This window comes from Orcinus orca, chromosome 15 (genome assembly GCF_937001465.1).
Source record: "Orcinus orca chromosome 15, mOrcOrc1.1, whole genome shotgun sequence".
In the NCBI taxonomy this organism is placed as follows: Eukaryota; Metazoa; Chordata; class Mammalia; order Artiodactyla; family Delphinidae; genus Orcinus; species Orcinus orca.
This window is the reverse complement of record NC_064573.1, coordinates 81,607,974-81,630,659: the sequence shown is the minus strand read 5'-3', so window position 1 is coordinate 81,630,659 and position 22,686 is coordinate 81,607,974. Positions and strand designations below refer to the sequence as shown.

At 49.5% G+C, this 22,686-nt stretch overlaps 1 protein-coding gene across 19 annotated transcripts in view; it reads left to right on the top strand.

The window, feature by feature from the left end:
- The window catches only part of KDM2B (lysine demethylase 2B), a 122,075-nt gene extending 100,705 nt beyond the window's left edge, over positions 1-21,370 (top strand). For 10 of the 19 annotated variants that reach the window (XM_049698422.1, XM_049698428.1, XM_049698434.1 and 7 more), the window contains 12 exons: positions 2,304-2,528; positions 6,874-6,900; positions 8,271-8,414; positions 9,626-9,713; positions 9,887-10,155; positions 10,332-10,445; positions 11,076-11,114; positions 11,246-11,925; positions 12,602-12,765; positions 12,855-13,016; positions 13,692-13,910; positions 20,743-21,370. In XM_049698422.1, coding sequence (XP_049554379.1) covers positions 2,304-2,528; positions 6,874-6,900; positions 8,271-8,414; positions 9,626-9,713; positions 9,887-10,155; positions 10,332-10,445; positions 11,076-11,114; positions 11,246-11,925; positions 12,602-12,765; positions 12,855-13,016; positions 13,692-13,910; positions 20,743-20,924 — 2,313 coding nt within the window. In that variant the 3' untranslated portion in view covers positions 20,925-21,370. The remainder of the gene's footprint in view (positions 1-2,303; positions 2,529-6,873; positions 6,901-8,270; positions 8,415-9,625; positions 9,714-9,886; positions 10,156-10,331; positions 10,446-11,075; positions 11,115-11,245; positions 11,926-12,601; positions 12,766-12,854; positions 13,017-13,691; positions 13,911-20,742) is intronic. The other 9 variants (XM_049698426.1, XM_033440931.2, XM_033440934.2 and 6 more) reach the window with 5 other exon arrangements.
- The last annotated feature ends 1,316 nt before the right edge of the window (positions 21,371-22,686 follow it).

Sequence of the window (22,686 nt, the reverse complement as noted above, 5' to 3'; positions counted from 1 at the left end):
CTGACCTGAATTGACAGGCGGTGCCACGGCTGCAGAACTGCCCATGTCCATGACTAGGGGCCCCAGACCTCCCTGGGCTGTGGTGTGTGGGGAGGCCCTCCACTGCTTGCAGGAGGAGTAACTTGCATTGGGGCAGCCCCTCACCCCACCGGGTGGGGTGGCTTGTGGGAGGGGCAGGGTCAGGGCACAGGGAGGTGAGGACACATGGGCCAGTGGAGCTAGGTCTCCTTTCCTCTTTGGAGTTCAGAGCAAGTTGAGAGGGATAAAGATCCAGAGCCGCAGCGCTTCCTGACGTGGGTGCCTCACCACCAGAGGCTTCGCAGTTTCCTTGAATGCTGCAGGCTTTTGGGAAAAAAATCTGAGGGAAGGGATCCACTTGAGGTGTCAATACCAAAAGGTGTGTGTGGGACCTTCGGGTCTGCACAGGGACCACGGCTCTGCAGGATAAAATGATGGGGGTCAAGGCTTGATTCTCGGAGAACCATGGACTGTTTCCCTTGCTGATGTGGTTGTAAGTTTCTAAGCAGCCCCAGTAGTTTAGGGGTGGGGAGCTGTATGCATTGTGGGAGAGGGGGTCCGTGGAAGGAAGATCCTCTGCACTGTGGTACATCGTAACCACACTTCGGGGCCCAGGAGCTAGCGAGTGATGGGATCCACATATGACAAGCAGTTAAAATGAAAAGCCTGAGATGGACTGAAGCTTGTTTAATTGGCTGAGATGGGCTTTAAGCATTCGATGCCAATTAGATCATATAGTTTTGGGGTGAGAGTGTGTCTCTCTGACGGAGGGATGAACCATTTTTCAGCAAACTCAGAAAGGTGCTTCAGGTGAGACACTCTCCCGACCATCCTGGTCCTGCCTACTTCTGACCCTGGGCGGACAGTGTCCCAGCGGCTGGTCTCTGATCCTGGTTTGCAAGAGGCTCTGGGGCTGGTGGCCAGGTTGTAAGGACCTCAGAGCAGGACATGTGACTGGCTTGTGCCCTGTTCAGCATTTAGTACCACTTTCTGTTCATCTGCCTGTCTGTGTTTCCCTGAGTCACAGGGAGAAGTTCTCAGAAATCAGTTCCTTAGGGTTTACTGTCTCATTCTCTTGGGGTCTGGTTTATTGAGCACATGCTAGGTGCCAGCCATCTTGTCGAGGGACAGTGGTGACAAGACACCCTCCATAACTGCCTTTCTGAGTCCCTGTCTCAAAGGGAAGACCCATGAGAGAACAGACGGTTATGCTGTGACAGGGGCCCAGTGCAGGGCGGTCAGGAAGGGCTGCCAGGAGAAGGCAGTGTTTGAACTGGGTCCTGCAGCCTAAGCTGGCATTAGTCGAGTGGGGCGGGGAGGGGTGGGTGTCCCTGGCAGAGGGAACAGAGGCGGATTGTGTGGCCTCCCTGCGGAAGCACAGGTAGCCCGAGGAGCCTGGCCTGACATGGGGCGGGGTGGGGGGGGGCGCAGAAGGCTCTAGAGCCAGGTGTACTGCTCTCCAAAGCAGGGTGTCCCTGTCAGCTTCCCAGGGCTGCCATAGTGGAGCACCACAAACGGGGTGGCTTAACGTACGGATGCCAAGGGAGGAAGGGGTGTTGGTGGGATGACTTGGGAGATTGGGATTGACATATATACACTATTGATACTATGTATAAAATAGGCAATCAATGAGAACCTACCGTATAGCACAGGGAACTCTACTCAGGGTGACCTAAATGGGAAGGAAATCTAAAAAAGAGGGGATATATTTGTACATAAAGCTGATTTACTTTGCTGTACAGCAGAAACTAACACAACATTGTAAGGCAACTATACTCCCAATAAAAATTTAAAAAAACAAACCCAGAAAAACTGGGTGGCTTAAACAAACGTATTCTCTCACAGTTCTGGAGCCTAGAAGTCAGAAGTCAAGGTGTTGCAGGGCGGTGCTTTCTGCGACGGCTCTAGGCAAGGACCCATCGCTTCCAGCTTCTGGCTTTTGCTGGCTTCCTTGACGTTTCTTGGCTTGTAGATGGCGGCATTCCTCCAGGCACATGGCCGTCTTCTCTCTGTGTCTTCACATAAGACTTCTCTGTGCTTGTGTCCAAATTTACCCCTTTCACAAGGACACCAGTCCTATTGGATTAGGGCCACCCTCGTGACCATATTTTAAAAGTTTCGTCTGTAAAGACCCAATTTCCAAGTAAGGTCACGTTCTGAGGTTGTGGGGTTAGGACTTCAACATATCTTTTGGATGGACATACTTCAACCCATAACCCCCCGGACTCGGGGCCTGGCCGGCCCTGCGGGCCCCCATCTCACCAGTCCTGTGTGTGCTCCCACAGAACCGGGCCGTAGGTCGGCCCAAGGGGAAGCTGGGCCCCGCCTCTGCGGTGAAGTTGGCCGCCAACCGGACCACGGCGGGAGCTCGCCGGCGCCGGACGCGATGCCGCAAGTGCGAGGCCTGCCTGCGGACGGAGTGTGGAGAGTGCCATTTCTGCAAGGACATGAAGAAGTTCGGGGGCCCCGGGCGGATGAAGCAGAGCTGCATCATGCGGCAGTGCATCGCGGTGAGTGCCCCCAGGGGCGCCCCTCCCAGTGGCTGCGGTGCTTCTCCCCCGGGAGTGGAGGTGGCAGCCCTTCCTTGGCTCCTGAATGCAGGCCCCACCTGTGCCTCAGGCCAGTCTGTTCCTCTGCTCATTGGTCTGTCCAGTCCCTCCGCTTGAAGAGAACGTGGCCGCAGCAGAAACCCCGGAGGGGTGCTCCCTCCTGGGAAAAAAGGGGAGACTGATGCTGTTTTCAGATTCCACACTGCAGGACTCTGGGGTCCTGCCATGTGCTCAGGCTCCCTTTCCTTCATAGTCTGCTGGTCTTATAACTCCTTCCTTCCCTAGATGACTGAGTACTTTGAAGTCTCTGCCATTAAAGATGTCAGGGCAGCCTGTCCTGTCTGTGACCCTGTTGCCAACATTTATGGTCCAGTTCATGATGGTTCTGGGCCCTCCCTTCCTTCCTGTCCTGCCTTCGAAGTCAGAGGTCTGGGTGGAAGGTCAGTGCCCCTCCTGAGGGGGCCGTCCCAGAGAAGGAGGACTGATTTATGGTGTCCAGGAGGAGCTGGGCCGCTGGAAAGCTTGGCCTGCCCCTCCAGGCCATCTCGCCTGGCCTCTGGCCTTGCCCCAGGACAGGACAGTGGTCTCAGGCTCTGGCAACTCAGCAAGGTCCTGGCTCTGCTCGTGTATCCCCCCTGCACACTCTCAGGCATTCTGCCTTCCTTGGGGCACGGCTCCGGGCCCCGGGGTCCTCCCTGAGGGAGCAGTGATCTCCGTGCTCCCACAGGAAAGCAGGCTCAGCAGGAGGGACAGGATCCTTGGCCCTGGGCAAGACCCTCACAGGCTCAGCCTGGCATCAGGCGAGGCTTCCTGCCTGGCTGCTGATGCCCCTCCAAGCTTGGGGCACCTTCCCCTTTTCCCTCCAACACATACTGCTTGTGTTTTCTTTATGTCTGTCTTTCTTTTTAAAATTGTGGTCCAAAACTTATACACTTTACCATCTTGACCATTTTTAAGTGTACAGTTCAGTGATATTACCTATATGCTCGTTGTTGTGCAAACTGATCTCTAGAACTTTTTCATCTTGCCAAATGGAAACTCTATATCCATTGAACAGCAACTCCTCCCCCAGCCCTTTCTACTTTCTGTTTCTAATTGTGACTACTTTGGACACCTCATGTAAGTGGATTCAGGCAGGATGTCTCCCTCTGTGAGCTTATTTCACTTAGCTTTAATGTTTTCAGGGTTCATCCACATTGTAGCATGTGTCAGGATTTCCTTCTTTTTAAAGGCTGAATAGTGTTCCTTTGTATGGATGTGCTGCATTTTCTTTATCTGTTTATCTGCTCATGGACATTTAAGTTGCTTCCACCTCTTGGCTATTGTGAATAATGCTGCAATGAACATGGGTGTGCCAGTATCTCTTTGAGATCCTGCTTTGCATTCTTTTGGATATATTGCTATATCCAAAAGCATATTGCTATATATATATATATATATATATATATATCTCAATCAGAAGTAGGATTGTTGGATCATATGGTCATTTTGTTTTTAATTGAGTAATCTCCATACTGTTTCCCACAGTGGTTGCTCTATTTCACATTCCCACCAATAGTGCACAAGGGTTTCAGCTTTTCCACATCCTTGCCAACACTTGTTATTTTTTTCTTCTTTTTTTTTTTTTTTTGTTTTTTAAAGATGATGTTGGGGGTAGGAGTTTTAATTAATTAATTATTTTTTGCTGTTGGGTCTTCGTTTCTGTGCGAGGGCTTTCTCTAGTTGTGGCACGCGGGGGCCACTCTTCATCACGGTGCGCGGGCCTCTCTTGTTGCAGAACACAGGCTCCAGACGTGCAGGCTCAGTAGTTGTGGCTCATGGGCCTAGTTGCTCCGCGGCATGTGGGATCCTCACAGACCAGGGCTCGAACCCGTGCCCCCTGCATTAGCAGACAGATTCTCAACCACTGTGCCACCAGGGACGTCCCTATTTTTTTCTTTTTTGATAGTGGCCATCCTAATGAGTGTGAGGTGATACCTCACTGTGGTTTTGATTTACATTTCTCTGATGATTAGTGATGTTGAGCATCTTTTCATGTGATTGTTGGTCATTTGTAGGCCTTCTTTGTACAAAGGTCTGTTGAAGTCCTTTGCCTATTTTAAAATTGGATTGTTTGTATTTTGTTGTTGAGTTATAGAATTCTTCCTATATTCTGGATATTAACCCCTTATCAGATAACATGGTTTGTAAATATTTTCTCTCATTATGTACGTTGCCTTTTCACTCTCTTGTTTCCTTTGCTGTGTAGACATTTTGCAGTTTCGTTGCTTGTGTTTTTGTCACCTGTACCAGGTCATTTGAATGGATTTCAGGGAGTTTGAGCACCCCCTTGAAATTAAATACAGATTTTTATATGTGTGCCTGTGTGTATGTGCATTTTTCTGGAGTGAGGGTCCATGACTTATTGCATTCTGTCATGGTTTAAGAGAAGTTGTCCATAGGGACTCTGGTTTTGAGAACAGTGTCACCTAAAACTTGGCATGTTAGCAGTGCCCCAGGACCCTCTCTTCCTCTTAATTTTTTTTTTTAATTAATATTTTTGGCTGTGTTGGGTCTTCATTGCTGCGCGTGGGCTTTCTCTAGTTGTGGCGAGCAGGGTCTACTCTGTTATGGTGGGTGGGCTTCTCATTGCGGTGGCTTCTCTTGTTGCGGAGCACGGGCTCTAGAGCACAGGCTCAGTAGTTGTGGTACCCGAGCTTAGTTGCTCCACCGCATGTGGGATCTTTCTGGACCAGGGCTTGAACCCATGTCCCCTGCATTGGCAGGCGAATTCTTAACCACTGCGCCACCAGGGAAGTCCCCGTCTCTTCCTCTTTAGCCATACTTTCTCTTTCACCCTCACCTTCTCTCCAGTGACCCAGGTCCAGTTACAGGAAGCTGTCTCTGCTGTCACCTGTTCTTTGCAGCCCTGGTGTCTGGCCCAGTGCCTGACACAGGGATTGTCGGTTGAAGGAAACCTCACTTTTGTGTGTGTCTTCCTCTCCAACCTGGGACTGATGGCAAATGCAACCTTAGCCCGACCCTCACTTGAGGTCCTTGCTCTTCTTCCAGGCTTCGCACTTTGTTGGGGCACTTCCTGCCATGTTCTACCCACCTCTGACCCAGGCAGGCCCACCTCTACTACTCTTCCAGGCCCTTTTTCCTGATGAGTGAGTCTCTCTCTTCCCATGGCGGAGGCTTCCTCCACAGACTTTATCCCTTCCCACTGCCCAGCACCCTCTCCCTGTAGCCCTGGCTGGGGTTTCCCCTCCTGCAGTAACTTTGCAGAGACTGGTTCTGTCTCTCCTCTCCTACTTCAGAGTCTGAACGAATGATGACTCTTTTGCCTTCAGTGTTCTATCCATTTTACAGACTTTTCCAGTTATTGGTGGAGTGTATATCCCAGCTTATTTGAAGCTATTCTAACTCAGTTTAATAAAAATTGGTTGTGTGTTTCCTCTGGATCCCAAGTACTGGGAGGTGGACGTTTATAAGGAGGAGAGAGTGAGAGCTTGTCCGCAGGGGTTTATAGTCTAATACATCAGCTCTCAAACTTTGTGGTCTTGGGACCCCTTTGCTCTCTTAAGTTATGAAAACCCCAAAGAGCTTTCATTTATGTGGGTTATTTATTTATTAATATTACTGTAATAAAAAATTTTAAATATTTTGAATTCCTTTAAAAATTATAAGAAACCCACTACATGTTAACATAAATAACATTTTTAGGAGAAATAACATCTTCCGAAACAAAAATGATTAGTAGGAAAAATAGCATTGTTATATGTTTTTGTAAATCTTTTTTATGCCAGGTGCAGTAGAAAAGGCCTAGATTTTCATATATGCTTCTATATTCATTCTGTGATATTGTTTTGGAGGCACTATATGAGAAAAACCTGGCCTCATAAATATGTGGTTGAAAAAGGGAGGAGTCTTTTTTGGTGGGTGGGTCTGCGCTGCTCAGCTTATGACTGTGAAAGCGTGGAGTCCGAACCGCTGGAAACCGCTGGACTGCCAGGGAATTCCTGGGAGGAGTCTTTTTTTGTTTGTTTGTTTGTTTGTTTTATTGTTTTTTGCGGTATGCGGGCCTCTCACTGCTGTGGCCTCTCTCGTTGCGGGGCACAGGCTCCGGACACGCAGGCTCAGCGGCCATGGCTCACGGGCCCAGCCGCTCCGCGGCACGTGGGATCCTCCCGGGCCAGGGCACGAACCCGTGTCCCCTGCATCGGCAGGCGGACTCTCAACCACTGCGCCACCAGGGAAGCCCATGGGAGGAGTCTTTTAATAGCCTTTTCAGATAATCGTGGATATACTTCTCATCCACCACCAGAGCTCAACAGGTGGCAAGTGCTTAAAGGTTAGTTGCAATGTGGAATCTGAATCTGTATCAGTGAACTTTTCCTATTGTTACATTAAAATTCATTAGTCGTTCTTGCCCCTCATTTGCTTATGCCTAATGTTATAACATCAGATATTGGTCATTTGGAAAACACTGGCTCACTGAGTTTTACAGATTTTCCAAATAGGGGTACATAGTGTTATACAGTGTTTAAAGAAAAAAACACATTTGTTAACACCTGCACCAGTGTCCTCAGAAAAGTCTTTAAGTATCGGGAAACTGTCTAGTTCACAGTGGCTGATGTAAGTTTTCCAAAATTCTGATTTTTGTTTGAAAATTCAAATTTCATCATCTGCAACAAATGTTTTAAGTGATATTTCTGAAAGTGACAGACTTACTTATTTCATCTTTGAGAAGATGTGCCAATACCCTTTTTTTTTTTTTTTTTTAAATAATCAGTCATTCTTTCAAGTAAAATGGTGTTCTATGGAGAAAGTGACCAGTTCAGTTCACGGCTGGATCACAAGAGCTTTTCCTTTAGATAGCCGTCATCCTTTGGTGTTCAGCTGAAGTAGTTGATGCATACTTCCTATTTTGTCACGCAGAATATTAAAAGAATGTGTACTCGGAGGTCAGAGTTTTAATAAAATTAATAATTCTTATTGCTTTATCAAAGATATCCTTAAATGAAACTGGTGAGCTTTTTAAGGAGCATGTGGCCAGGAATGGCCCAGCGACTGCCTGGGCACATTGGAGCCTCTGCCCTGACAGGTGCCAGCAGTCTCACCCACCAGTGCAAGTGTCAACACAGTGAAAAAGGCAGATGATGTCTTAGTGGTATTCTGAAGATAGTTTGACCTCCCTGTAAAGTCTTGAGGACCCGGAGTTCTTAGACTGTGCTTTGATAGCCACTGGAGAGATGCGGCCTCAGCCCCTACAGATCTGGGCTCGGTTCATGCCCCACCTCCTCCTGCAGGTCTTTTCTCAGAGGTCAGGCTGTCCCTGACCTCTGCGTTTCAGATTAGCCCTCCTTTCTCCCACCTCACTGCTGACCTGGGCCTCCTTGCTTTATTTTTCTCCATTTCCCTTGTCACCATCTAACAGACTCTTCTTCATTTTGCTCACCTCCCTCCACTAAAATGTAAGCTCAGGATGGCAGAGACTTTTATCTGTCTGGTTCAGTGCTATAGCCAGCACTTGGAGTGGTACCTGGCACGTGGAGGTAGTAGCCAGATAAGAATTTGAATGAATGAATGAATGATGGGCAGTGCCTGGGCTGGTTCTCCCCCAGCTCCTGGAAGGCCCGAGGCGAGTACCTCATTGCCTTTGATGTGTTTCCCATGGGGTCCCGGCCGTGCTGACCCCTGTGTGTTCTCCCCGCTCTTCAGCCAGTGCTGCCCCACACCGCCGTGTGTCTAGTGTGTGGCGAGGCAGGAAAAGAGGACACAGTGGAAGAGGAAGAAGGCAAGTTTAACCTCATGCTCATGGAGTGCTCCATCTGCAACGAAATCATCCACCCTGGATGCCTTAAGGTGAGCAGCCTCGGGGGCATCTGGCTGTGCCGCCTGGCGCCTCACCCTGGGCCTCTGGTGGTGCTGATGCTGCAGGGGTTTGGGGGGTGGAGGGGAGTGAGACTAGGTTCCCTCCCTGGAGGACTCTGAGTCTGGGGGATTCTCTGTGTCCGATGATAAGCTGAGGGCGAGAAGGTTCTGGAGTCGCTCAGACCTTGCACCCATGTCTTTGAGGGAGTGAAGACACACACAGACACACACATTCCACCTCCCGGGACCTCAGAACCACAGAGAGTTCCCAGAGTCTTGCACTTGGGCCAGAGGGAGAGAGTGGGTAGTTGGGCTGCTCTCAGGGCTTCTGGGAAAAAAGGCCTGGGCCAGGGGAGGGCAGGTCCTGTAACAACAGGTGGTTGCATTCCTGTCCCATGTGCCAGGAACCTGTTCCCTTGGTGTGCCCAGGGCAGGACTGCCTCCTGGGGACCATCGTGTTGTGCCTGCCTGTCTTGGGCAGCAGGTTCCACCTTTGAAAGGAAGAGACTGCTCTGGGCTGACACATACCTCATACCTCTGCCTCACGAGAATGTCAGCCTACTTGGCACCTCCCATCAGCCCAGCTCTATCTGTGTTCAGAGAGATGAGAGTGGGCCTGCCCCAAAGGGTGCTTCAGCTCTGAGGTGTCCGTCCCCTTTCCCTCGGTGCTGGTAGTGGGGTTTGTCGTGACACTCCCCTCTCCCCAGCACACACACCTCCCCCTCTGAAAAGGGGTGCTATGCTTTTCCCCTGGCCCCTGGTTACTTCTCTCTCTCCCGGATCAGAAGCTCCAGGGAAAGCACATCTCACTTGCTGATAACCACGCACCCAGTTCGGTGCTGTTAAATGACTGAATGGTTTGTGGGTCCTTGCTGGGTGCCAGGCCCTGAGCTAATTGCTTTCACTAGGTTAACTCATTGAATTCTCACATAACTCCAGTGAGATAGGCACACTCCATTTTATGGCTGAGGGCACTGGCCCACAGAGATGGAGTGATTTGCCCAGGGTCATTGAGCTAGGAAGAGGCACTATCAGGATTTGAACCCTGACCTGAATGCAGAGCCACCCATCTTAACCACTCGTGTTTTCTCTTGGCCAGAGGTGGTATGGAAATGGCTTTTGGGAGGGGGTGTTGATGCTTTTGGAGGAGCAGGCCCTGTCCACCCCCTCCCTGCTTGCTGACTGGTGTGTGTCCCTCCCAGATTAAGGAGTCAGAGGGCGTGGTCAACGATGAGCTTCCAAACTGCTGGGAGTGTCCAAAGTGTAACCACGCTGGCAAGACCGGGAAAGTGAGTGCCGGGCTCCAAGTCCCAGGGGTCAGCCCGGGAGGGGGTAGACCTTGGCCTTGCCAGACCCAGCCTGTCTCCCCGCCCACGGTGATGTCAACTTGAGGGGTACCGCGGACTCGGGGGCAAGGGCACGTCCAAAGATATACAGTTCGTGTGTTCCTTCTCTGTTTTTGGCCTACAAGCAAAAGCGTGGCCCTGGCTTTAAGTATGCCTCAAACCTGCCCGGCTCCCTGCTCAAGGAGCAGAAGATGAACCGGGACAGCAAGGAGGGGCAGGAGCCTGCCAAGCGGAGGAGTGAGTGTGAAGAGGCGCCCCGGCGTAGGCCAGACGAGCACCCCAAGAAGGTGCCCCCTGACGGCATCCTGCGCCGAAAGTCAGACGATGTGCACCTGAGGAGGAAGCGGAAATACGAGAAGCCCCAGGAGCTGAGTGGACGCAAGCGAGTACGACCGGGAGGGACGGGCAGCGAGGGGTGGCCTGGCTGGTCCCGGGTGCAGGGGCGCGTGGGCGGGGGCGGGGATGGGCAGCGGGGAGAGCCGAAGTCACGGAAGTCCTGAGAGCCCGGCCCGAGAGAAAGGAGGGGAAAATCAGCGAGTCACTCCTCTTCCCACCCCTTTAGGCCTCGACGCTTCAAACGTCCCCCGGTTCCTCCTCTCACCTCTCGCCGAGGCCCCCTCTAGGCAGCAGCCTCAGCCCCTGGTGGAGATCCAGTCTCACTTACTTCCAGCAGCAGGTGCTCCCACGTCGCCCCGCCCTCCCCAGGCCCCGGGGACTCGCGAGTCCCGGGCCGCCCCCGCCCCACTGGTCCTCGAACCCATTGCCGCAGACCTCCAAGGCACCTGTTCACCGTAGCTTCCCAGGCCTCAGCCCCGAGGCTCAGGCTCGTGGTTCCGGCATGGGGCCTGGGAAGCTGAAGCTGCCGCGGGGAAGCCCTGTGGATCTGGGGAACCTCGGAGGATCCTGGCGGCCCCTCTTCGCCCACCGGCCCTTCCAGCATCAGCCACGAGGTGGCGCCTGGTTGTCTTCTCCTCGTTCTAGCCATTAAGGCTCGGCCGGGAATCCTGCAGACCCTGCCTCTGGGACAGGCTCCCTGAGCCAAGTCCGACGTGAATGGGCGACTGCATATCTCTGGGTCTGTCCAGGGGTGGGAGGTCAGTTGGGTGGGGACAGCTCTATCACTCTCCGCCAGTTCCAGCTTCTTCCTTAAAACCAGCAGGCAGGGCCCACCCGTCTGTCAGAGCAGAGAAGATGGGATTTGTTGGGAAGGTGACCCTCCAGCCTCTGTTGGTGGGGCTGGGTGTAGAGGGGACCAAATCCCATGAACGCTGGGAGCAAGCTCTGCATCCTTTCTTTTCTGTGACAGCTAAAACCCGGCAAAGAAGATAAGCTTTTCAGGAAAAAGGTACCATCTTCCGCCCTCGCCCCAGGCCTGCTCCTGGGGCAATGGGTCCTGGGGTGGAGGGTGGGAGGCCTGGGTGGGCGCAGCCCCGGGTCTAGGGGCTCATCCCCCCCACGCTCCCCCTCCTCCCTCAGCGGCGGTCCTGGAAGAACGCTGAGGACCGAATGGCTCTGGCCAACAAGCCTCTCAGGCGCTTCAAGCAGGAGCCGGAGGATGACCTGCCCGAGGCGCCCCCCAAGACGAGGGAGAGCGACCACTCCCGCTCCAGCTCCCCCACCGCCGGCCCCAGCACGGAGGGGGCGGAGGGCCCCGAGGAGAAGAGGAAGGTGAAGATGCGCCGGAAGCGGCGACTCCCCAACAAGGAGCTGAGCAAGGAGCTGAGCAAGGAGCTCAACCAGGAGATCCAGAAGACGGAGAGCAGCCTGGCCCACGAGAACCACCAGCCCATCAAGTCGGAGCCTGAGAGCGAGAACGAGGAGCCCAAGCGGCCCCTGGGCCTCTGTGAGCGCCCTCACCGCTTCAGCAAGGGGCCCAACGGCACCCCCCGGGAGCTGCGGCACCAGCTGGGGCCCGGCCTGCGCAGCCCGCCCCGAGTCATCTCCCGGCCCCCTCCCTCCGTGTCCCCGCCCAAGTGCATCCAGATGGAGCGACATGTGATCCGGCCGCCCCCCATCAGCCCCCCGCCCGACTCGCTGCCCCTGGATGATGGGGCGGCCCACGTTATGCACAGGGAGGTGTGGATGGCCGTCTTCAGCTACCTCAGCCACCAAGACCTGTGTGTCTGCATGCGGGTCTGCAGGACCTGGAACCGCTGGTGAGGGGCACCGGCTGAGTTTGGATGGGGGCACCAGGGGGTCAGGCTAAGGCTTAGGCTAGGCCAGGGATGGCGCGTGCGTCCCCACTGGAGTCACTCGTGATGCTCTTTCTTTCTAAGCCCCGTCCAGCTTAAGTATCCTCCTCAAAGAGGTCTAGCAGCTACAGTCAGTGTGGTCTTGTCAAAAGAGGTGAACCCTATTTGCTTTCCTGATTTAGCTTCTTGGAAGATGAACTGAGGACCAGGGGGAGTCCTTGTCCTTAAAGAGCTAGCCCAGGTCACGAGTGCCGCGCCAGTTCCTGATCTTAATCCCTGCTTTGATAGTTCCCAGCTGGAACGGTCTCTGACCTTGGCCAAGTTACTTACCTTCATCTGTGAACAGGCATGATGCAGGGTTGTTTTGAGCTATGGCCTGTGGAGGGTGTAATTAAACCCCCAGTAAATACTTTACAGCTTCTGGTACTTTCCATGGGGGTGGGGGGGAAGGGCTGTGACAATCAGAGCAGAGGCTCTCAGGTGCCAACGAGACGGAAACTAAACAGAAGGGTCCAGGGGACGAAGTTAAGGAGCCTCCCCCTGGGCTTGATAGGTGAGGGACTGACCACAGCTATGCATGGGGCTCCCCAAGAGAGCTCCCAACTCTGACGTTGCCCCCTCTGCTGGGCCTGGCCCCCAGGTGCTGTGATAAGCGGTTATGGACCCGCATCGACCTGAACCACTGCAAGTCCATCACACCCCTGATGCTGAGCGGCATCATCCGGCGACAGCCTGTCTCCCTGGACCTCAGCTGGACCAATATCTCCAAGAAACAGCTGAGCTGGCTCATCAACCGCTTGCCTGGTGAGCACTGGGCCAGGGGCCCTCAATGTGCAGTAGCAGGGGCTGGGGTGTATCACCTGACCTGCCACCCCCTGTCTGTCCCCCGCCAGGGCTCCGAGACTTGGTGCTGTCAGGCTGCTCATGGATCGCAGTCTCAGCCCTCTGTAGCTCCAGTTGTCCGCTGCTCCGGACCCTGGATGTCCAGTGGGTAGAAGGACTAAAGGACGCCCAGATGCGGGATCTCCTGTCCCCGCCTACAGATAACAGGCCAGGTGAGTGTCCGGGACAGGGGTGTACCCAAGGCATGGTCACAAGAAGGTGGTATGACCAAGCTGTGCCATTGGATCTGGTTTTCACCACAGACCCCATCTGGTACTCATGTCTTCAAGCCTTCTCTGGCTTCAGCCCTTCTCGACGCAGAGCTGAGTCCCAGCTGCTGTTCTCAGTCAGCTTTGGGTACAAGAGGGGACCCGTGAGAGGGCAGAGGCTCCCAGAATGCCACTTTGGGAACTCTGTGCATCTCACTGCTTCTATGTTAATTTGTCCTTCGTTGGCTTTAAGCCTCAGGCATCGGGGTCAGTGTGGCCGGACAGGGCCTCACGGGATGAAGCCCTCCTAGGTCGGGTTGCAGGACTCACTGCTCCCCACCAGTACCTTAAATGAGGAATCTGTGGTGACCCAGAGATGCTGTGCTGTCTGTACTCCAATTGGCTGAGCACTGTTGGGTGGAATGCAGGCTCTGTGTTTCTAGGTCTTCTGACTTTTAAAGAATCTACAAGGGTAAAACTTGATGTGGAATATTCCGATTTTTAAATGTTGGAACCAGTTTTGATCTTTTGGGGGAGACACTCAATGGCTAAATGAGACCCAGGTGTTCCACCTGGCTGGTAGGCCTTGTAAAGTGTCATGTCAGGGTGACATGTTGCCTCTCTGTCCTGCCCCCTCAGGTCAGATGGACAATCGGAGTAAGCTCCGGAACATTGTGGAGCTGCGTCTGGCCGGTCTGGACATCACAGACGCCTCCCTGCGGCTTATCATTCGCCACATGCCCCTGCTCTCCAAGCTCCACCTTAGTTACTGTAACCATGTGACTGACCAGTCCATCAACCTGCTCACCGCTGTGGGCACCACCACCCGAGACTCCTTAACCGAAATCAACCTGTCAGGTCAGTGCGGGGCACCCATCGGGGTCTGCCCAGGACCCCGGGGGACAGGCTGGGCATTCTTCATTCGAAAGGAAATCCTTGTGGGCCTGTTGCTATAGGGTCACAGTGTTAGACGCTACGACACACCAGTGAACAAGACAGACCCACGGCCTAGTCTAGAGGGGAAACACACATTAAACAAATAAGCGTTATTAGATTTTAAATAATTGCTCCAAAAAATAGTGCTAGTAGCAGTGAGAGCACATGAGCACGTAGCAGTGGGTCTTGACCCAAAATATGGGCTAGAAAAGCTTCCCTTGGGTGCTGTGGACGACCTGGCGCCTGGCAGCAGGGGGTGTGGGAGAGTAGCCGGCAGTGAGGCCAGGCTGGGCCAATGGAGTAATAAGCAGCTTGATTTCTGCCATAGTGGTTGTCGCTTATGTGTCCCCCTCCTGACCCTGCTATCAACGGGCCTGTTGTTGACAAGAAGAAAACCCCACAGTGGAGTCCTCACTCCCCCCACTTACTGATGGGGCTGGAGTTGGTTCCTAAGGACTTGGGGCACAACCAATGGGGAGGTGGACAGAGGCAACGCTGCCTGTTCTCAGCCCAGTTAACCCAGTTCTCATCTCATCGCTCAGGATGGTCAGATTGGGCGTGTAAGATTTGGACCAGACCAAAAAAAAAAAGGAGAAAAGAAACTTTTTTCTTCTAGAAATTACCAAGTAATAAATGATACCCTCACCTCATTTAAATTACATTTTGACACAGTCCAATCTGATGTCTGGCTTGGTCAGGATTCACATATTGTTTAGCTGTTTCCCTCTCTCCATCCCACATTCATGCCTGAGAAACGCCTTCCTGTTACCAGTACCACATCCGCGTGGGAGCTGATGCTGTACCTTAGTGCCTAGGGAGCCCACCCTCCTCCTTGGGGAGTATTGGTGGCGAGGGGAGGGGGGAGGGGGGGTGTTGCATTCCATGGAGGCAGAGAACAGAGAGCCACACTGAGGTGAGCTTTCACCAAGACCCCAGCTCCAGGCTCAGCTCGTGGTCTTGAATTGATGCTGGGGCCGCCCCGTGGAGGAGGGCCTGGGGAGCATCTTGTTCTAAAGCGCTCGGTAGTAATGAACTCTTTTCACTTATTCTAATTTAATTACTATGCATGTGTAGCAGAGATCCCAGTATAAATCCCCCTCCCCTGCAGCACAGTCCATGATGTGTTTGTATAAATCATCTTTTTCCATTTTGTTTTCCACCACAATCCTTTGAGGTCATCTTTTTGTCTCAGGATCTACATGCAGATCTCTGCGTTTGCGTTAAGAGCTGTGATGTATATGAAGCCCAGTCTCTCTCATACCCAGTCTCTTCTAGATTCAGTTCTTTTTAAAATGTTTTCCCCTCCTGTCAGTATAACTAGTTCATGATAAAATAAGTCTCTTCCACAAAATGGATGGCACTAGACATGTTTCCAGATCCTTCATTGTGGTTGGAGGATCAGGTCTAGTGGCAGAGTGAAGCCGTGGTTGCTCGAGGTGGCCCTTTGGCTTCCCCTTCCCTGCCCCTGATTCTCACCTTGAGGCAACCACCTTCAACTCTTGAGCTCTTTGTTTCTGTTTACCTCCATTTTTTCCAAACAGCAAGCCTACATTGCTATTTCTTATTGTTTTTTGTTTGTTTTTCCTTTTCAGATGCTCTGTGTTTGTTAACTTGCTATGCAGAGAACAAGGATTACTATTCTTACATTCTCTTACCCTGCTTCCTTTTCTCCCTTCATCTTCCCAATTTGTGGTTAAGTCACTATTACTTACCTTATTATGGCCATGTTAGTATTGTCCACTGTTGAGCCAGTGTGTATTATGGGTATGTTTCCTTTCTTGCACATGTTTTTGGTTTGTTTTCCCTAGAGTTAATAATTGTCTCATTTTTGTTTGGTTAGTTTCTATAACAGACTTGAGTACTGTTCTTTCCCCACGTGAACTCGTCAGGCCCTCAACCAGTCTGTGTAGAAACCACCCTCCTGGACTTCTCTTCCTCCTGCCCCCACTTGAACTTGGCTGTCTCTGCCTGCTGCACAGCTCCTGTCCTGGGACTTCCTTGGTTTCTGTCTTGTGCAGGGACCCTTCTTTCCTTGGTCCCGTATCTTCTTTCTTGGTTTATCTGTTCGTTTGGTAGAGGACATCTTCCAGACCTTATATGTCTGAAAATGGCTGTATTATACCTTCATGTTTAATTGATAGCTTAGCTGGTTATATAGTTCTAGTTTGGGAACCATATTGTTCCAGAAAGTGGGAGGCACTGCTCCTTTGGCTTCTGCCTTCCAGAGTTGATGTCCAAAACGATTTGATTCTCCATCCTTCAGTGAATATTTTCTCTCATTGGAAGTTTGTAGAACACGATCTTTTTATTTATTTATTTAAAAAATTATTTTTTTAAAAAATTTAATTAATTTGGCTGTGCCGGGTCTTAGTTGCAGGATACAGGATCTTCGTTGCAGCATGTGGGCTCTAGTTCCCTGACCAGGGATCGAACCTGGGCCCCCTGCATTGGGAGCGCGAGTCTTAGCCACTGGAGCACCAGGGAAGTCCCGTGTAGGACATGAGTTTATCTCAAAGTTTTTTGCAGTTTTGGTTGCTGAGCCTTGGTTTGAGTCCATTTTCAGGGATTGTATTGAGCATTCATGAGTGCTTTCAGTCTCTCAATTTGGTTCTGGAAAATTGCCTTGAATTATTTAATTTCCTTCCCTTCTGTTTTCTTTCTTTAGTAGTCCTCTGATACCTTTAGTTTTTTTTCCTTTTTCCCATCTCTGTATCTGGTTTTCCTCCACTTATCACAGAATTCATATACAGCTGACCCTTGAACTAGTTAGGGGCTAGGGGTACAGCCCTCCTTGCAGTAGAAAATCCAAATATAACTTAACAGTTGGCCCTTGGTATCCACACTTCCTCCAAAAACTCAGATTCAACCACTAATTTGTAGCCTGTAGTATTTACTATTGAAAAAAATCAGCATATAAGTGGACCCGCACAGTTCAAACCCGTGTTGTTCAAGGGTCAACTGCCATGAGTTTTTCATTTCTGCTTTTTGTTAGGTTCAAACATATGAAGCTGCTTTTTATGTAGGTCAGAAAACAGTCAAATATTGGCAGTTTTCATATGGTTTAGCCTATATTTTTAATTTTACAGCTATAGTTTGTTCTCTGAACTTTCGGAGAGTGGCATGTTCTTGTTTCTTGCATCCAGATATTGTCCATCCTGAGGATACTGATGGTTTTTTCTTTTCTACATAGACCATACATTCCTTCAGATGCAGTCAGTGGGCCTGCCTAAGGGGCCCTTCTCAGATTTAGTGTCAACATGAGGTTGTCGGCTCAGGTGATCGGAGGCTCTGGGGACACGGTGGGAGCTGGTCTGCTGTGGGTATCATTGGGTGGTCAGCATGGGTTGTTTTCTTTGGGGAAACCCAGACGTGACATCTGTCAGTCTTTCCTCTTAAGCTGGTCAAGGTTGCCAAAGGACACTCTCTTCCTTGACCTCCCAACCGAAGGGCTCAGGCCGGGCTGCCAGGGTTCTAGGGCTTGGCAGGGAAGGAGTCTGGAGGTCTCGACAGTCAGCAGGTAAATTTCCCTGTAACCCCCATTTTTCAGGGGGTGCCCCTGCCTTCCACAGTGCCTGGTGGTGCCTGGTCTAGAGACTTTCTCTTGCCCATCAGAGACAAACTCCCCTCTTTTGCTGGGGAAGGGAGTTTCAGCCTCTTACTGCTCCTTAAGTAGATTTTCAACCAGTCCTTCTGTCTCTAACCCCATCTTTAGCCCCACTTTCGTTGTACTTGTTGCTTCCAGTACCTGTACCTTTGAGGTCTTCTGTAGAAGAAATCTGCTTCTCTGCTTTTCCTTCAGCCAGTTTGGGGTTAAGCTTTCTCAAGTCTAGTGAATGTTACCTTTTCTCCAGCTTTCTAAATTAACAAAATTTTTTTTATTGTGGTAAGATACACATAACATAAAATTTACCATTTTAACAATTCTTAAGTGTCCAGTTCACTAGCATTAAGTACAGACATGTAGTTGTGCAGCCGCCACCACCCGTCTTCAGAACCTCTTCTTCACCCTGTCAGAAACTCTGTACCCACTAAATACTAACTCCTCACTCCCTTTCCTCTCCTGCCCTCAGCAACCACCATTCTACTGTCTGTCCCTGAATTTGACTCTTCTAGGTACCCCACATAAGTGGAACCATACAGTAGTTGTTTCCTTCAGGACTGGCTTATTATATATACACCACATTTTATTTATCCATTCATCTGCTAATGGACACTTGGGTTGCTTCTGTCTTTTGGCTATTGTCAGTAATGTTGCTGTGAACATGGGTGTATAAATTCATTGTTCTTTGGGTATATAACCAGAAATGGACTGGCTGAATCACATGGTAATTCTGTGTTTACTTTTTTTTGAGAAACTACTATATTGTTTCGCAGAGCAGCTGCACTGTTTTACATTCCTACTAACAGTGCAAAGGGTTCCAACTTCTCCACATCCTTACTAACACTTTCTGGGGTTTGGGGTTTTTTGTTTGTTTAAGCGAAAACCATGCTAATGCATATGAAGATCTCAGTGGGGTCTTGACTTGCATTTCCTTAATGATTCGTGATACTAAGCATCTTTTCGTTTGCTTATTTACCATTTGTGTATCTTCTTTGAACAAATGTCTATTCCCGTCTTTTGCCCATTTTTTAATCAGGTTGTTTGTGTTGTTGTTGAATTGTAGGATTTCTTTATATATTCTGGATATTAATTCCTTAACAGATACATGACTTGCAAATATTTTCTCCCATTCTCTGTTGTTTTTTCACTCTCTTGATAGTGTCCTTTGTACAAAAGTTTTTAATTTTGATGAAGTTCAGTCTTTTCCCTTTTGTGGCCTGTGCTTTTGGTATCATGTTTAAGAAACCATTGACAAATCCAAGGTCACGAAGATTTCCCATGTTTTCTTCTAAGAGTTTCATAGTTTTAGCTCTTACGTTAAGTCTTTGAATAATCTTAATTTTTGTATATGGTGTGATGGGGGAGGGTGGTCTAGCTTCATCCTGTTGCATGTGGATATCCAGTTTTCCCAGCACCATTTGTTGAAAAGTCTGTCTTTTCGCCCACTGAATTGTTTTGGCATCTCGTCAAAAATCATTTGACCATTTGAGGGTTTATTTTTGGGGCTCTCAATTCTGTTCCATTGCTGTATATGTTTGTCCTTATGCCGGTAACACATGCTGTGGCTTTGTAGTATTGAAATCAGGAAGTGCGAGTCCTCTGACTTTCTCTTTTTCAAGGTTGCTTTGGCAATTCAGGGTCCCTTAAATTTCTACATGATTAAGATGCATTTTTCTTTTTCTACAAAAAAACCGCTTTTGGTATTTTATAGCAATTTCATTGAGTCTGTAGACTGCTTTGGGGTAATACTGGCATTTTAATAATATTAAGTTTTCTAATCTGAACATCGGCTGTCTTTCCATTTATATCTTTTAATTTCTTTCAGCGTTGTTTTTTAGTTTTCAGTGTACAAGTCTCACTTTCTTCGTTAAATTTATTACTAAATGTTTTCTTTTTGATGCTATTGTAAATGAAATTTTCGTGATTTTCTTTCAGATTGTTCATTGTTAGTGTATAGAAATGCTAATTTTTGTCTGTTGATTTTATATCCTGCAGTTTTGCTGAATTAGGGGTGTGTGTGTAGGGGTGGGGTGGGGTGTATGTGTGGGTGTGTGGGGGGGTGGTGGGGTGGGTGTGGTGCGTGTGTGTGGGGGTGGGTGTGGACTCCTTAGAGTTATCACATTAAGGTCATGTCATCTGCAAGCAGATATTTTTATTCTTTTCCGTATCATTTAAAAAATTTTATGCTTTGATCTGCCTAGAATTTATTTTGTTGTGAGGTATAGGCCACATTGTTTGAGGTTTGTAATTCTTAACCCAGATTGTCCTTTCATCGGACATCTATTTTTCACTCTTAAACAGACTTTGTTTAACCCATCATGGGCCTATCCATAATATTCCCCACACAACCAATTTTAGTGATGATGAGGAAAGGTCTCCAGCTTAATATACCACTGAGATGAAGGAATCATTGGGCTCCGGGTGGGGACTCAGCCTCAGTTGGATGCGAGCTGGCGTTGCAGCCCGTTGACTGAGGATTCAGTTCTAAAAGAAAACAGTGCTACAGAAGCAAAGTCCAAATTGAGAGAATTACTCGGTTGAAGAGCACATCTACCGGTGAGGGTGCGGTGGAGGGTTCTGAATTCTGGTTTTGCTCCCTGTGGACAGAATCTTTCCGGCCCCTTCTAGCACATTGGTCTCCTGCATAGGTTTGAGGCAAACGTCCCACGGTGGGCGGGCAAGCACACGGGGCCTCTGTCTAAAGGGCTGGTGCCCAGGGGAGTGGGAGGATCCCAGGATGACCTTACAGGTGTCCTCACTCCCCCAGCACTTCTCCCCTGGGAATAGGCAGACTGCGCACAAGAACCTGCAGAGAGGTGTTTCTCAGCAGTAGAGTAGAAGTGAAAAGCAAGCTATTTTCATATATTGTGTGATCCTATCTTTATAAAACAACATAGACAGGACGTACTGATGTGAGAATATATACATATAAGGGGCGGCCATGGGGTAGGAGTCTAAGCAGTTTCACTTGGAATGTGTGGATGCTTTTCAAGCATATATGAAACTTCTATAAGTGGTAGATGAAATCATTCTGCATTTGAAGAGAGCTTTCCAGCAAGGGCAGTTGCTGCTCTGTTGCTGAGTGCCTGGGGGTTGGGGAGGGCCCTCGGCTGCATGCTTCCTCCACCTCACCGAGTGTCCTCTTCCCTGCAGACTGCAATAAGGTCACTGACCAGTGCCTGTCCTTCTTCAAACGGTGTGGGAATATCTGTCATATTGACCTGAGGTACTGCAAGCAAGTTACCAAGGAAGGCTGTGAGCAGTTCATAGCCGAAATGTCTGTTAGTGTCCAGTTCGGGCAAGTGGAAGAAAAACTCCTGCAAAAACTGAGTTAGTCCATGGACAAGTATGTAAATATGGGGTGGGTGAGGGGAGGGGACGCGGCAGGGGAGGGTAAAAGACTTTACAAAAACTAGGGCTTTTATTTTCAATTTGAAACTTGGAACAACAGACCACAGAACGATTCCAGTTTGCAAGTCTCGCTGAGGGAGAAGCCAGTCCGCCACCGTTTTGGGGTTGAGTGAGTCAGGCGCTTTCCTTTGGTCTTTCTGAATCAAAACTGCACTGCTTTCTGGACCGTCTCTAAGGCAGCCTTTATCAAGAAGACATTCCTGTCGGAGAGGAGGATGGACTTGGGAGAAATTCTCTTACTGGAAGCATGAGCTTAGGAATTTTTTTTTTTTGGTGGTGGTGTTTTTTGTTTTGGACACCTTTTTCCTGGCAACTTTGGGGTTTTTGGTGTCAACATAAAATGGACCACACACCACAGCTGCCGTCTTGACATGTTTGTTTGTTTGGTTTTGTTACATCTTACATTATGCAGAACTATTTTTGTACAAATTGTTCAAAAGTTATTTATGCAAGGTTTGAATGCATACCAGTGTTTTTATTGTTTTGAGATTGCCAACTTTCCTGGTTTCCTTCAGGTAGGAGAGAACTTAACCTGTACGTCATACGACTCCGTCTACACACGTGCCCAGATCTGGCAAAACAGGCTAAGACCTTCCAGTTAAAAGCATGTCTAACTGGAAGTTGAGAGCCTGCTTTGTATGTCAAGAAGTTACATAAGCATGTTGTGGATATGTGTAAATTACAGTCAAAGTGAGACACTTTGCTAAATTTCCTCTGTATAGAATTCACCTTTTTCTCAAAATTTTAAAATTCAGACTTCAGCCTTTGAACTCAGGAGGGGTTTGCTCCCGCATATGAGCTCTTGTACTCTACATAGATCTAATTTATACAGTGAGTCAAGAAGTTGAATAAATGATCCAACATAGCCTTTCTTTTCCTTATTTCTCTCCTTTGAAGTGTGAGTTGAGTTCTCGTTTAAGGTTTAGAACATGGCTGTTTCCTAGTTGTAAAGTTATGCATTCATAAGTGCCATTGTTGTAAGGTGGTGTTTTCCTAGACCTTCCCTGACGCGGTTTTACCTTTGTTGAACTTGTATAAACAATTGTACAAAAAAAAAAACACTCTTGGACTTGGAGGGTTTCTGTTCTAGGGGTGGACTAGAAATTTGACTAGGAAGTCCAGAGGCAGTAGTCTCAACGCCAGTGTATATACTGTTTTGAAGCCAAACAAGGTATAATTTCTTACTCATCTGAGAAATGCGGCAGCCCCTTGGTACGTGTTTTTTCCGTCTTCAGAAAGAGATCTTGCTGTTTGTAGCTAATAAAGGTAACGGGAAAGAACTGTGCTACACTAGTGTCCATGTGTAAGAATTAGGTACGAACTGCCTTAAGGGGCAGGGTGGCTTACCTGTTTGGGTGCTGCTGACCACACCTGTGTACAATAACTTCCACAGCCACTTGGCATTTCCACTGCCAAAGGGGGACAGGGGTTCATTTCCTCAGCCTCCACTGGACGCAACTCAAGGAGGCCACATCCTGCACTGGTAACCTGGGGCTGGGGTGGTGGAGGCACCTGGTTAGGCGATAACTTCCTCAGGTGGCAGACATAGAAACCAGTGAGAAGTAGACTTTAGATCACAGGATTTTTATACTGGAACAACTGCTCTAGTCATCTGAAAATGAAGATAACCCAGCTTCCTTCCTCAGGCATCAACAGCAACATCAGACTTGGGACTCATGGGACTAG